At 49.5% G+C, this 14,216-nt stretch overlaps 3 protein-coding genes across 5 annotated transcripts; 2 read left to right on the top strand and 1 right to left on the bottom strand.

Moving 5' to 3' along the window:
* Positions 1-3,023: 3,023 nt before the first annotated feature.
* Positions 3,024-4,769, top strand: Serf2 (small EDRK-rich factor 2). Of its 2 annotated transcripts, none has more exons than XM_055625148.1 (3): positions 3,024-3,120; positions 3,684-3,792; positions 4,406-4,769. In XM_055625148.1, exons 1-3 carry the CDS (start codon positions 3,114-3,116, stop codon positions 4,689-4,691), a joined length of 402 nt encoding a protein of 133 aa, XP_055481123.1. In that variant the 5' UTR covers positions 3,024-3,113; the 3' UTR covers positions 4,692-4,769. The 2 variants fall into 2 exon arrangements, with proteins under 2 accessions (XP_055481123.1, XP_055481186.1); XM_055625211.1 differs by having other exon boundaries at positions 3,025-3,120; positions 4,429-4,769.
* Positions 4,770-5,708: 939 nt separating this feature from the next.
* On the bottom strand, positions 5,709-10,430 carry Serinc4 (serine incorporator 4). The gene is made up of 12 exons (XM_055606421.1): positions 10,299-10,430; positions 9,784-9,960; positions 9,482-9,660; positions 9,073-9,152; positions 8,744-8,837; positions 7,687-7,898; positions 7,406-7,501; positions 7,178-7,304; positions 6,779-6,851; positions 6,324-6,372; positions 6,041-6,191; positions 5,709-5,865 (listed from the first exon to the last, which is right to left on the bottom strand). The coding sequence occupies exons 1-12, from the start codon at positions 10,428-10,430 to the stop codon at positions 5,709-5,711; spliced, it is 1,527 nt and encodes a 508-aa protein (XP_055462396.1).
* Positions 6,188-12,540, top strand: Hypk (huntingtin interacting protein K). 2 transcript variants are annotated; one of them, XM_055625292.1, is made up of 4 exons: positions 9,272-11,164; positions 11,514-11,569; positions 12,033-12,084; positions 12,231-12,540. In XM_055625292.1, exons 1-4 carry the CDS (start codon positions 10,979-10,981, stop codon positions 12,324-12,326), a joined length of 390 nt encoding a protein of 129 aa, XP_055481267.1. In that variant the 5' UTR covers positions 9,272-10,978; the 3' UTR covers positions 12,327-12,540. The 2 variants fall into 2 exon arrangements, with proteins under 2 accessions (XP_055481349.1, XP_055481267.1); XM_055625374.1 differs by lacking the exons at positions 11,514-11,569; positions 12,231-12,540 and having other exon boundaries at positions 6,188-11,164; positions 12,033-12,092.
* Positions 12,541-14,216: the final 1,676 nt, after the last annotated feature.

The raw sequence follows: 14,216 nt of genomic DNA, 5'->3' as shown, positions 1-14,216 counted from the left end.
CCCAAACAGTGAAAGTAAAGTTAGTTTGTAGAAGGAAGCACCCATGTTTGAAAGTGAAGTCTAATTGAGAGGCAGACGAAGTGACAGATCAGAGAAAGATTTGACTGAATGGGATTTGCCTAACTGGCAGGAGAACACAGGGGAAAGAGAGACAATTTAGGAGAGCACAGCACAGAGAGAGAAGGAAGGGACAGTTTTACCAGGACAGTTTTAAAAGACAGGTTGTAGGAGAACAAGCTAGACAAAGACAAAGAACAAGGCGAATAATGAGAAGGAGCCAGAACTGAGAGAAGCCAGATTGAAACAGTCGGTGTGGAGAGGAGTTTTAAGCCAAAACAGCTGAGTTGAACCAGCCAGCCAGAGTTCAGAAAGAGCTAGAGAGGGGTGAGTTTATTTAGCAGTAACTCTCAGAGGCTGAAAACATTGCAGGCCTAGATAAGATTGTATAGAGGCAAGAGTGTTGTGACAGGACTGTAATCCCAGCACTTGGGGAGGCAGAGGCAGAAGGATGTCTGTGAGGCCAGCCTGGTGGGTAAGCCACCAAGACAAGTACTTCAGGTGAATAAAAAATCCTTTCACAGCTAGGGCTACACAGAGAGACCTCGTCTCAGAAACAAACACCAGAACCAAACCAACCAAACACACCCACCCACGGGAGGCAGAGCCAGGCAGATCAATGTGTTTGAGGCCAGCCTTGTCTACGTAGAGACTTTTAGGCTAACCAGAGCCCCATGGGACCCTGTCTCAATGAAAAGTTCATGGACTTACCATGTGATATTCACATACATGAATGTATTGGCTTTATTTCATTTTGGTGTTTCAAAGTTTTATTTATATCTTTCTTTCTTTTTTTTTTTTTTGGTGTTTCAAGACAGGGTGTCTCTGTGTAGCCCTGATTGTCCTGGAATCACTCTGTAGACCAGGCTGGCCTCGAACTCACATAGACGGCCTGCCTCTGCCTCTTGAGTGCTGGGATTAAAGGCATGCACCACCACTGCCTGGCTTTATTTATATCTTTTATTTGAAATTAATACAAATGGCTGGGCACAGTGGCACCTGCCCTTAATCAGAGGTCAATTCCTGAAAACTGACCTCTGACCACCACCCACATGCCATGGTACATGTTTATACACACAATAAATAAACGTAATTTGCTTTCACTCTGCATGTGTGTATATAGATATATGCAAATTGATATTGTGACAATTGCTTTAAAGAAAAACCAGATGCAGGGGTGATATTAAAAATATTTCTCCCAGGGTGCACAGCATAAGCACTGACCAATCAAAACAGATGTCAGTATAATTTGAATGAAGACTTTGAACAATTTTACTTGTGTGTGTGGGGGGGATCCTGTTTTTGGGATGATGGCTCAGTAGGTAATGGCAGTGGCCTCTCTACCTGTGTCCAGTCCCAGAAACCCGGATAAAAAGTCTTCATGTGAATGTGATGGTACACATCTTTTTTTTTTTTTTTTTTTTTTTTTTAAGATTTATTTATACAGTATTCTGCACACCATATGCCTACACACCAGAAGAGGGCACCAGATCTCATTATAGATAGTTGTGAGCCACAGTGTGTGTGTGGTCGCTGGGAATTGAACTCAAGACCTTTGGTAGAACAGCCAGTGCTCTTAACCTCTGAACCATCTCTCCAGAGCACATCTTTAATTGGCGCACTCCCACAGTGGGGACAGGAGAATTGCCTGGGAGCTCACGGGCCAGTAAGATTGGGGTATGAAGCAAAAACAAGACTGCCTCAACAAGTCGTGCAGGTGAGAGCCTCTGTTCTCCACGAGCCGTAGTACCCTGCCAGGAAGATTCTTTTCAGACTAGTCTGAGACGGATTCCAGGAAAAATATGCTTTGCTAATGCCGGTCACCTGCAACACTGTCACAGGACAAAGGAAATGCCTTACTTTTATAAACTCCCGAACGGTTCTCCGCCTTCTTAATGCTGCGACCCTTTAGTACAGTTCCTTATGTTGTGGTGAACCCCAATTATTTTCATTGCTACTTCCTAACTGTTAGTTTGCTGTTACGAGTTGTAGATGTCCAGTGGTCTTGGGTGACCTCGTTGCAAGGGTCAAGAGGGATCTCTGATTTCAGCTGTCTAGTGAAAGTACTAGACAGGAAAAAGGACCTTAAAACTCAGGTTGTCCTGGGCCTGGGCAGCAGGACGCTAATCCTACCGTTCTGACCTGCGTTGAGATTGTTTCATGATAGTTGAGCAGAACTCGGGTTGTCTTGGACCTGGGAAGGGAGAGAAAGCTTAACTATTCCCGTCTCCAGGAACCCCATCCGTGCTATAGCAACTGAAAATGAGTTCGGTTTTTAGTTACCGGTCTGATTTCTCTTACAAGCCAGATGTAACGTCTGGGGAGCGGGGGAATGGGGGGATTAAACAATGCAGAAACGCTCTAGAGAGAGGGCGAGATGCAGAAATAATAGGAGCATTCCCAATCTCAGCTCCTGAAGTAACTCCACAGTCAGGTTTGGGTGCGCTCTGTCACCCCCAGGGCACAAAGTTCCTGTGGGCAGTCGTGTTATGTTTTCGGACGAACTGTGCCAAGTGCTCGGCCGGGAGGCTGGGGAGGGGGGTGGGGCAAGAGCACTAAGTTTAGCTCCCGAGAAGTGCGAGCACACAACCGGATGAAGCCCCTAGGAAATCCCGCCCCCCGAACCCCGCCGCCGCGTTCCTTCGGGGCGACTTTCGTCAGTCCCCTAAACTGTCCCACATGAGGTCACTTTGCCCCGTCACGTGCTCGGCCCCGCCGGAGCGCCACATCGCCAGCCGCACCCCTCTGCCCACCCCCCCCTCGCCTCGCCCACGTGACCCGGCCTAGTTTTTCCCCGGGCCGGACCCAGCGCTCCCGGGAGGCCCCGCCCCGTGCCAGGCGCTCCGCCCGCGGAGCCCGGCCCTTGGCCCTCCGGGACTGGCGCGTGGCACCGCGCTCCACGTGCTCCCCGCCGTCCAATGGGAGCGGGCGCCCGGGCGTGGAGGGGCGGGGAGGAAGGAGACGACTCGGTGGCGTCGCGCGGAGGGGGCGGGGCCTGCAACGTCGGCCCGAACGAGGGGACGCAACGGAGGCAGGTCGGAGCCGCTGCCGTCGCCATGACCCGTGAGTGCCGGGACCCTCTCCTCCCTCCTCTTTCTTCCCGTCGCCCGCTCGCCGCGCGGCCGAGCGCCGCCGTGGGCGTCCCCCCCCCCCGTCCCCCCGGCTTCCCCGGCGGAAGGTTCTCAGCGGAGCGCTCCCCGGCTGCCTCCCGCCCAGCCGGAAGCGCAGCCCTCTGCACGCCGCCGGTTGCCGAGGGACCCCTGTGTTGGGCGCGGGCCGCCGGCGGCTTTCCGCCCCGGGGGAGCCGGGTGTCCGGGGCGGCGGGCCCCCGGCGCGTGCCCCTGACGTCCCGGGGCTCCCCGCTCTCCGCACCAGCTGTCTGGGCCCCCGCGCTGCCCCAAACTTGACGGGCGCCGCCAGCAGCCTCGACCGCACCGTCCTCCCGCACCCCCGAGTTGACCTGCCCCGTGGCGGCCGCCACACCCCGGCCTCCGGAGCCCCGCTGTTGGGGGGGGGTCTGCGCCGCGGCCGGGGGCTTGCGGGTCGGGTCCGGGTTGCGGGAGGAGGGGCGCTGGGGTGTGCGTGGAGCGGCCCCGGCGTCTCACTTTTCCACCTTCTCTCCTTAGGCGGTAACCAGCGAGAGCTCGCCCGCCAGAAGAACATGAAGAAGCAGAGCGACTCGGTTAAGGGGAAGCGCCGAGATGATGGGCTTTCTGCTGCCGCCCGCAAGCAGAGGTAGCCCCAGGGAGGGGAACGGACGGGACGGGTCCGGACGGGGAGACCTGGGTTAGACCGAGGGGTGTACCAGGAGAGAGAACTATTTCAGGGCTCCAGTCTGGGTTAGGTGCGAGGGGCAGAGTGCATTGCCTCCCTCTAGGGTTTTATTTCCTGCCCACTCTAAATTGTTAGGTCACAGCCACACAGGAAGGGACTGGGGCGGGTCCCCGTCGGCAGGCTGATCTCCGAGTGCCGGGGTTGTGACCTTAAGGGCAAAGGCAGGGGCTTCACATACATATCAAATATAGTTGTTTTTTGACAGCCCTGTACTTTTGGCCCTCCTTGCTGCTTGTCCCTCCTCCCTTCTCCCCACTTTCTCACTAGTGTCCGTTGGGTGTGGTACTTAATGCAGAATAGAGAGCCTTGGGCTCCAGTGGCCAGACTTCTGACCCCTTGGGCAACAGCCAAATGGAGACTGATTGCCTTTTGAGCCCTAGCGCTGTTCCTCTTGTTCTCCTAGGGTGGGGATATAGCAGCCATATGCTGAACTTTGCCCCATCCACTTCCATCTTATCCTCTGTACCCTTCATCCCCCTGCATCTTGTCCTTTTTGCCCTCTGGTACCTCCCAGCGCCCCATCATCTCTACCCCCAGGGACTCGGAGATCATGCAGCAGAAGCAGAAAAAGGCAAACGAGAAGAAGGAGGAACCCAAGTAGCTTTGTGGCTTCGTGTCCAACCCTCTTGCCCTACGCCTGTGTGCCTGGAGCCAGTCCCACCATGCTCGAGTTTCTTCCTGTAGTGCTCACAGGTCCCAGCACCGATGGCATTCCCTTTGCCCTGAGTCTGCAGCGGGTTCCTTTTGTGCTTCCTTCCCCTCAGGTAGCCTCTCTCCCCTTGGGCCACTCCTGGGGGTGAGGGGTTACCCCTTCCCAGTGTTTTTTATTCCTGTGGGGCACACCCCAAAGTATTAAAAGTAGCTTTGTAATTCCTTGAGCGCCTGGTTTGACTGGGGATTGGGGGTGGGGTGGGGATGGAGAAGGGACTGTCCTTTCCAACTAAAAGGGTAGAGTTGTTTTAGACACCTAGGAGATGATGGGTTTGTAGACTTCATAAGGGGAACATCACAGAACAAGCCTTTATTTTACTATGACAACCTGAAAAGCATTCCAGTTATGTGGTAGGGGAGCCCTCTTAAGAACTGTAGAGACTTCTTTTCTGTGCTTTTTATCTCCCGCTTAGACCTTGAACCAGCCAGCCCTAGGATGGTATTGAGGGCCATAAGAAGGGGAGGATCTAAGACCCAAGTTTATGTTATGTCTCTTCCTCATTCTTTGTTTGCTTGAAAGCTGGCCAAAAAAACAGTCCCTCTGCTCACCAACTTCTAGTGGTCAGCTGCTCTCATGTGTTCACATTCTCTTCTGTCATTCTTCATGGAATGAAGGTGGTTTTTGTCTTCTGTTTCCTTTGACCTCAAGTTCAGTATTAAAACCTGTGGTAAACTCTGCTCTATTCTTTCCTGTCCCCTGGTTTGTTCTGGGCTTCTTCCATCCCTGTGCCCAGGTCTAAACCACTTGTTTCCTTTGGATTGCCAAGAGCAGCCCCAAATCTTCAGCCTCTGTTGGTCTTTCCCCGCCCCTGTCTCCAGCTCAGGAGCAAGGAAGGGGCTTGTGCCACACTTCTAGGATCAGCTAAGGCTCCCAAGTTTACTGACTTGGGAGTTAGACTCCTGAGCCTGAATGAAGTCACTAGTTTGGCCACTTCTTCCAAGTTACTTTGGTGGAGTATTGTACCTAAGCGCTAGTAAGTGCTCATTTGTCCTTGAGGTCCTGAGCTAGGCTGGGTGCTTTGGAGCCAAGGTTAGGAGCATAATCTAAAGGGTCTCTCAGTTTGTTACAATAGTTGGGGAGCCAGTTTTGACCTGGCCGAGAAATGCTAGGGTGGTGGGGATTTCTGAGTGGGGAGCCAACAGAATGGTGCCAGGAGCAGCCCCAGATAGAGGAGTACGCAGGCCCAGCAGGAGGCAACTTTGACCCAGAAGGTAGCCCAGCTACCCTTTGTGAAGGTCTTCTCCAGTTCTGCTCCCTCATAGCTGTGAAACCAAAGGCTGATTAGGGGTGGCGCAGGGCCTTAGCTTCTGCCCTGTTTTCCCCACAACCTCACCACATCTTTGTGTGTCTTTCTGAAGAACTCCAGAAGGGTCTTGAATTGTTTCCTTAAAATAGCTAGGTTTTGGGGAGAATGTATTATGTCTGCTTTCATCCTACCTGAACCAGTTGGTAAGGGTAACCATGACATAGAGCGAAGCAAGGAAGAAGGCGAAGTGGAAAGCCGAGTAGCTGTAGGGAAGATGCTGCCTCTGCACCTGAGCAGCTGGTGACATCTCTGGGTCACCTGGCCTGGTTCTGCTCCTTTGCCCTAGAGAGAGAAGTGCTGGTGGGAAGCAATGCTGCTGAACTTCCCTCCCCCAACTCTTACACAGGCTCTTGAAAGCTCATTTACAGGCGCTTACAGGGCTCAACCTTGTCCTAGACTGCTCACTTGACTCACCGTCCTCTGGTTCCACTGTTTGGGGGCAGCAGAAGTAGAGTGAGGGTTTCTGTAAAACAAGGCAGTGTGCTTTGAAATGGCCTCAAGACGATGGGAGGGTACTAACTTAGACAATTTTCCCTTTGAAAAGATGCCCTGGTGTAAGAAGTGGAGGCACGCCTGGGTTCAAATTCTTGCTCCAGCATATAACTGGCTATGCAAACTTTGGTGAGATGTTTAATCTTTTGTGCCTCAATTTCTCCATTTGTGAAATGGAGCAAATACCTACCTCACAGGGTTGTTGTGAGGATTAAATTAAATGAGATTATGTATGTAAAATATCTAGCACAGTGCCTAGCACATTGTGGGTACTCAATAAAAGGAAATAGCTAGAATCTGAGCATTCTGGGTAGAGGTTGGTAGGGTGCGTGTCTCTGTGTTTGGGGGGATGCTGGGGGTTTTGAGTTGATCCTCACCTGGAATTCGTAATTGTAAACCTTGATGATCCACATGGGTCCCAATAACTCAGCCAAATAGGAAGCTTCGTTGCTGTGAGAGAAAGAGTTTGTAACTTTGGGTGGAATGAGGAAGATTAGTGGCATTTACTGCCAACATTTGATATCCTTCCGGAGGGTACTGTGCTCCCAGAGGCCCCTAAAGTTTGTGAATTTTTAAACTCAAAACATTCTCCCCTGCCCCCAGTCATCTCATACAGATCATCTGACAAAGTGCTATTCTTAGAAATTGTCCCTGTTCGTGGGGAGCTTTTCTGGTTCTAGACTTGCTCTACAGTTTAAATAAACCACAGCCCTGGACATTCTCCTTCACTGAGTCCTGGGCATCCTCTCACACTTCCCCTGGGGACCTTTACATACCAAGCAAGAAGCACACAAGCATACATGATGGCAGCACTCAGCACTGCCACCAAGGTATTCGGTACATGTGGTTCCTTTTTAGTCTGGCCTGGCAGGCACAAGGTGTGATTCTGTCCTTGAAAGGTTACTGCCGAGGGGCAACAAGAGAACAGGGTTAAGAAGAAAGCTGGGTGTTCAGCAGGAACAGAAAAGGGCTTCAGCACCAGCACTGGTGGTCTGGGTCCTCACTTGTGTCTGGGGGACGGCTGGACAGTGCAGAGAAGGTCAGATACATGATGTAGCAGCTGATGACAGAGGCCTGCAGAAGGCCGGAGTGTGGGTGCTCTGGGGAGAGTAGGTGTCATTAGTTGACAGTGACTTTACTTCTACCTCCACCTGCCCTTGTCTTCCCCACTGGGGAGAGTGGGTGGGAGAAGCAGCAGAGATGGAGAAGGCTAAGGAAACTACTCAAAGAGACACACCCCACCCCCAAATCTGGGACTTAAATTGCATATACCCAATATACCCACTGAGGCGGATGCAAGGTGCAATGGAGAGGAGAGAGAGGAGGCCACACAAGCAAAGGTGCAGACTGAGTAACATCTTGTTGAGCAGGCAACCATCGGGGTGTGTGTAGTGGTGGAACATTAGCACGGCTCCCGCACCTGCCATACTGTAGAATCCTAGGGTGGCCAGTAACACACCCAGGAACCAGCTACAGTCTTGGGCTGCGCCAGTCTGCCTGAAGAGAAGTGGGTAAGGGTTTAGAATGCCAGCCCATTATGGACTATTCACTGTCTCCCAGCAGACACTGATAAGTTAGCCCACTGGTCCACATAGTACATTCTTGAACTTTTTGTTTGTTTTGATACAGGATCTCACCATATACATCGGACTGTCATTGAACTCACTATGTATTTCAGGTTGGTCCTGAACTCCTACCTCAGCATCCTGAGTGGTGAGATTATGGGTATTTGTCACCATTTTTTGTATTTCAAGACAGGGTTTCTCTGGGTAACCTTGGCTGTCCTGGACTTGATTTGTAGACCAGGCTGGTCCCGAAATCACAGGCCTGCCTCTGCCTTTCGAGCCCTGGGATTAAAGGTGTGTGCCACCACACCCCAGCATTTGTCACCATTCTTGATTACATGTTTTTATTTTGTTTTAAAAAAAGGCTGACCTGGACTCCCTACCCTGCTTTTTTTTTTTTGTTTTTAGTTTTTTGAGGCAAGATTTCTCTGTGTAGCCATGGCTGTCCTGGACTTGCTGTATAGACCAGGCTGGTCTCTGATTTGCCTCCCTGAGTACTGGGATTAAAGAGGCTCACCACAATGCCTAGTTCTACTTGTGGTTTTTGTGAGATCATGTATCCTATTCTGGCCTTGAACTCTTGGCCCTCCTATTTCCAGCTCCTCAGTGCTGTGATCACAAGTGAGTGTCTTCACATCTGGTTTCCTGAGCGTTTTGGTACTGTTTGTTGGGCGGCCATGGGAACAATACCTGCTATGTCCTTTGCCCAGTCTTTCCATATCCAGCAATTCCTGACAACCTCCTTGGGAGGAGTCTTTGGGATTAGATGCTCCTTACCAGTTCTTGTTCCAGGAGTGGGCAAAGGCTGTGATAAGAACCAGCTGTAATAGGATGAATATGAAGCCTCCACAGACGCCAATGTAATGCCAGGCTGCAAAATAGTCACCATTTGGAACTTTCAGCTCTAGCTGGTCATGGTGTGTCACTCTATCCATCCACCCCCCCTTTTGATTAAGAGCCCAGGTAGCCTAGTAGGTCTCAAACTCTCAATCTGCTCCAGTCTCCTGAATGCTGGGATCACAGCTGTGTGGTATTCTGTAAGCTCGGCTTCCTGTTACTGAGTAGGAAGCCTGTTCTTGCTGATGAGGGTGTGAGGTGAAGAGTACCTGGGAAGAGATGCTCGTCCGGGATGCAGAAGGCAACGGTGCAGAGACCAAACAGGAGCAACAGCTTGAGGCTCCAGAAGCTACTTAGTGGGTTTGAGAGAAAACCAGATAGAGGAGTAAAAGCAAAGGGGGAAAGAAAAAAATCATGGCAGGTGGGTAGTACAGGGGAGGTGGGACCAGTCCCAAGTCCCGTGTAGTCCCAAGTGCTAACTCCCATTTGGAAGTCACAACAGAGCAACACTTCATGGAAGGTTCTCATGTAACCCTTGTTACTTTCAGCGTAGAGCCCAGAGATTTATAAACCTGTTGTCTATCTTTTTACAGTGCTCTTTCTTCATCCGGGTGTTTTCTTTAGCCAGCTTGTGTCTGCTTCCCTCTGTCCCATCCTATCCAAAAGTTATACACAAACCTGTTATGTAGCTGTGCCCGAGGGCTGGTAGGGGAGTGGAGGCGGACTAGTAGCACAGCCTGCAGCAGGTGGAAGGTGGCAGTTCCTGCACATACTCGATACACAGCCCCAGAGCCACTGAGTACTGGACAGTCAGAGTTGCCAAACAGGTGGGCACACAGCACTGAGGGCATCTGGATCTGCAGGGAGTTTGGTTGTGAGAAAAGGCAAGTCACAATGCATGGATTAGTCCCAGCTTTTCACTTTGCTCCCTCTCTGTTCCCAGTCCAGGTCTTCGCACTTTGCCACCTCTGCCCACTTACCCCACATGCTTTGCCCCAGACCCTTTCTAACACCTTCCTGGACAGCAGGAGGCAGCAGATTGCTGAGGCCCCCACATGGAGAAGGATGTAGAGCAAGCAGCTACAAGTAGACTCTGACAGAGAGGGCAGCCTAGAGTGGCAGCAGCTGGTCCAAGATACAGGCCCACAGCAGGACACCTGGGGATAGAGCAGATGTAGGAAGCAAGGTGGAGCTTTTGGGGGGTGGTGTTAGACTATGTGTGGGTTAACCGAAGGCCAAATTCCCAAACCGTTTCCATCTGACTGGTTATGAACGACTTAGGATTGCCTTTCACTAAACACTAGTAAGAATTTCATTGCCAGAACCTCAAACTTTAGTGTCGACTTGACCACCTACTTTTCCCTAATGCTGAATGTGGGATGAGAGGTTCACCAATTATCGAGGCCAAGAACAGGTTTGTCTCCCCAACTCCCGAGTTTCCTAGCTATATCTTGCTTATGGGCATCTTCAAAACTCTTCCCAAATGCCGTCTCACCTGATTGAAAGGGGTTTTCACTACAACATCGCTGACTCCACCGTGCTGCTGTGCAAGGTCCGGGGTGGTGCTCCGGCCTGTGATGAGTTTTGCATCTGTAATTTTTGGCCCAGAGGTTAGGCGTAGATCCATTACTGCAAAAGCTGATGAGGAACAACAGCTTCTCAAGATTTTCGCCCATTGGGCAGTTGTTCTGCTGGGCTAATCACTCGTCTTAAGGCAGCAGAATGGACATATCAGAAAATAAATACAGATCACCAGGAAGTGGTAAATGCAAATAGCCTTGTGAAGATGTCTTCGCTGGGCTTCGTATTCTGGATCATTCGGACTGTGAGATTAGGAGCAATTGGCCTATCTGGTCTGGGGATTAGATATTTTAATTGGTTTAGGATTAGCTGTTGGCAGCCTTTGTTGGGCAGAATTGTGTGTGTGTGTGTGAGAGAGAGAGAGAGAGAGAAGGGATTGTTTTTAGGTGAAGAAGTAAGGTTGTGCGTTTGGGTGGTGTGGCTATTGAACAGATAGTCGAAGGAGACTTTGCACAAAACGAGCTCGTGAGGAAGTCAAAAGCGAACCGCCGCGGTAGCTGTTCTCAAGAGAGTCACAAAGGTGTGGTCCAGCGCTTGCCCCGCCCCTTCTCGGGCGGAAGCGGAGGGTTGCCGGAAGTTGTGAAGCAGCAGCCTATGCGGCGGCGCGGTGAGATCGAAATGGCGACCGAGGGTGATGTGGAGCTGGAGTTAGAGACCGAGACCAGCGGCCCGGAGCGGCCTCCCGAGAAGCCACGGAAGCATGACAGTGGTGCTGCTGACCTGGAGCGGGTCACTGACTATGCGGAGGAGAAGGAGATCCAGAGTTCGAATCTGGAGACGGTGAGGTTGGCCGGGAGCTTGGAGGCGTGGGCTGGAGAATGGGTTAAAGGGTGAGATGAGAATGATCGGTTTGCTGCTCGCCACGGCTCCGGGACCGCCGATCGTGATGGTGGGATTTGGCAGTGTGGTGGGTCTGAGCGACAGCACCCACCCAGCCTGCGGTTTTCTCAAGAGTCTGATGGAGATTGGGCCCAACTGGATCTGCAGTGCACGGAATTAAATGTAGTCCTTTGGTCCTGAGAACTCTAGTCATTGCGAATAAGTAGTTGAACCACCAAATGGTTTTTATTTTTGGTTTTGCGTTTCTGGGTCGCACGGTGGTAGGTAACTAGATTCGTGTTTCCTTCAGGCTATGTCAGTCATTGGAGACAGAAGGTCCAGGGAACAAAAGGCCAAACAGGAGCGGTAAGTTTAAAGTACACTGCCAGCGCTACCGGTCCTTGCTCGCCAGGAAAAAAAAAATAAATCTTTAACCAATTCCAGCAGATCTATGGTTTACAACTTTGTTGTTAGTGGAAGGGAAGGCTAACGGATACCTTACTGTAAAACCTCAGGGGAGGCGGGTAGGTGGTGGCGCAAGCCTCTAACCTCAGCAGGGAGATGGGGCAGGCGGACCTCTGCGTGTTCGAGGCCAGCCCGGTTCCAGGATAGCCAGGACTATACAGAAAAATCCTGTCTCAAAGAACCAAGGGGGCAAACAACCCGCAGGGGCAAGGGTGGGCACTTTTATTTGATATTTTCAATCAACCTTGTTCTACTCAGTTACAGTATGTATGTAGCTGGGAGTGTTCCTTTTGGGAGTCTATACAGAGGTAGAGAATGAAGACAGATGTGTATATATATATATATATCACATATATATTTGCAGGGAGAAGGAACTGGCGAAGGTCACTATCAAGAAGGAAGATCTGGAGTTGATAGTGAGTAGTAATGCTTTAATGGAGTTAAAGGAAAGTTCTTCCGAATTTGGGTTCCTGAAACAAGTAGAACTAGAAATTTGTTGGCATATTTATGCCTGAGAAGAGGCGTCAGTGACATGATATACCCCCCCCCCTTTTTTTTGCAGATGACAGAGATGGAGATCTCTCGAGCAGCTGCAGAAAGGAGCTTGCGGGAACACATGGGCAATGTGGTGGAGGCTCTTATTGCCCTAACCAACTGATAATGTGCTTTTTCAGACATTCTGGACTGTTTTGCTAAAAAAAAGTTTTTTTTTTTCTTTTTTTTTTTTTTTTTTTTTTTTCATTTTCATCTCAGATCAAATGCTTTATATATTCTATTTTGTTGTCAGTTTCTATGTTGGACCTTAATGAAACTGTATGAACAATCAATATAAAGAAGTACCTAATGTTCAAATACAGGCTCTATTTTTATTACCCTTTTGTGTGTGTAGTGTCTGGACATTGGTTTCTCATATTGCTTTTGTTTTGGTGACAACTCCACTTCCACCATATGGGAATCAAGTACCCTTTTGCACACCAAAGCATCTCAGCCGCCCCAAGTAACAGATTCTAGGTGGTACCTTGGTCTTACTCTCCTGACTAGCTCTTGGTAAATTTGGACGCTCTGCAAAAGATCCAAATGCATGTGTTTCTAAGATAGCTTACGCATTTTTTTTTCCAAGATATTTCCTTCCTGTGTAAGCCCAGGCTGTTTTCAAATTCAGATCACTTCACTAACAACATTTGGGAGCTGCACTTTCAGCCACCCTTCCCAACTCTCCAGGCTAGCTTATGAATAACAAAAGATTAGCTCCTATTTAGTGGCTTTTAAGTTACCAACTCCATTCACAGGCAACTGGAGTTAAAATTAAAGTTCTAGAGATGGGGATATAGATTATCAAAATGATGGATCATTGTAAAAGGAACTTTTATTCTCCTTTGGTATTGTTGTCTTGGAGTCTTACTGCCTCTGTCTGCTTACCTAGGCCTAGTTGTGGAAGATTCTAGCCTTCGTGTAATCTAACCTAGGCCTGGAGACTTCTTGCTTAAAAAGCTCATCCTTTCTAGTTCTTTCTGAACTCTGACTGGCTGTCTTTGACTCTACAGCTGATTTATTCAATCTGGCTTCTCTTTCTGCTCCTGAATTGCTCTGCTTGGCCTCCAACTTCAGCAATCTTTTCTAACCTTCTGGCTCTTTTTTATGCTAGTTCTGTCTTCACCTGTGTCTAGCTTGCTCTCTGATTTAATCTTTCTGTAAAACAGCTCCTCACTTACTCTGCATTGCCTCTTAAGAGAAAAGAAAGGGAAGCTACTTAAGAGTCGGTCATTTCCTATTCTGTCAAATCTTTCTCTGATTCATCACTTTTTCTGCCATTCAGTTAAATATCACTTCCAAACATGGGCGCTTCCTTCTACAAACTACTTTGATTGGGGATTAAAGGTATGTACCACCATATTTGAATCTAAGCTTTTCTTTACCTGAAACTTGCTCTATATATACGGCTGGCCTTGAATTCAGATCTGCTTGTCTCTGTCTCCTGGATTAAAGGGGTGTTTATATTCCAGCCTGATTACACAGAATAGGTCTTTGGATGTGCTCTCTTGCCAGAGCAGCCATGTTCTGAATTAAAATTCCTCTACAGGTCAGGGCTGGAGAGATGGCTCAGTAAGTACCTGCCTGAAAAGCAAAAGAGATCTGAGTTTGGGTTCCCAACAATTGCCTAAGAACTTAGGAGTGGTGGGATGTCCTGTAAACCCAGCACTAGGGGGTGTGCTGAGACAGGCAGCCTCTCAGGAACTTTAGGCTCAAAGGTAGAGAGTGACCAAGGGACTGACAATACTGACCTCTGAGTTCCATAGCCCATGCACATACATACATACATACATACATACCACATTAAGTATGCACAAGAACTTTTTTTTTTTTTTTTTGCTATGGGATTGAGATGTAGCTGAAGCTGGACTGGAACTTGTGACCTCCTCTGCCTCACTGTCACCATATGGCTCAGTGCTTCATTATTTCTTAATAACTTACACTTTGAATTTTATGTAGGTTACAAGCTGTTTGTCAATAGTATATGAGTGGGTCTTTTATTCATTTTTCAGTTTTT

The sequence above is a fragment of the Psammomys obesus genome, unplaced genomic scaffold (genome assembly GCF_907164565.1).
Source record: "Psammomys obesus unplaced genomic scaffold, mPsaObe1.curated_primary_1811, whole genome shotgun sequence".
Lineage (NCBI taxonomy): Eukaryota > Metazoa > Chordata > Mammalia > Rodentia > Muridae > Psammomys > Psammomys obesus.
The sequence above is the reverse complement of the archived record's forward strand: the minus strand, read 5'-3'. Positions and strand labels throughout refer to the sequence as shown.

Bases quoted from the DNA above. Each gene is read 5' to 3' on its own strand.
- Serf2 (XM_055625148.1), top strand. The intron at 3,793-4,405 runs GTAGCCCCAGGG...GGTACCTCCCAG, and splicing joins GCTGCCGCCCGCAAGCAGAG to CGCCCCATCATCTCTACCCC.
- Serinc4 (XM_055606421.1), bottom strand. From the start codon at position 10,430: ATGGATCTACGCCTAACCTCTGGGCCAAAAATTACAGATGCAAAACTC. The intron at 7,899-8,743 runs GTAAGGAGCATC...ACTTCTCTTCAG, and splicing joins CACTCCTGGAACAAGAACTG to GCAGACTGGCGCAGCCCAAG. The intron at 7,305-7,405 runs GTGAGGACCCAG...GCCCCTCGGCAG, and splicing joins CAGCCGTCCCCCAGACACAA to TAACCTTTCAAGGACAGAAT.
- Hypk (XM_055625292.1), top strand. From the start codon at position 10,979: ATGCGGCGGCGCGGTGAGATCGAAATGGCGACCGAGGGTGATGTGGAG. The intron at 11,165-11,513 runs GTGAGGTTGGCC...TGTTTCCTTCAG, and splicing joins AGAGTTCGAATCTGGAGACG to GCTATGTCAGTCATTGGAGA. The intron at 12,085-12,230 runs GTGAGTAGTAAT...TTTTTTTTGCAG, and splicing joins AGGAAGATCTGGAGTTGATA to ATGACAGAGATGGAGATCTC.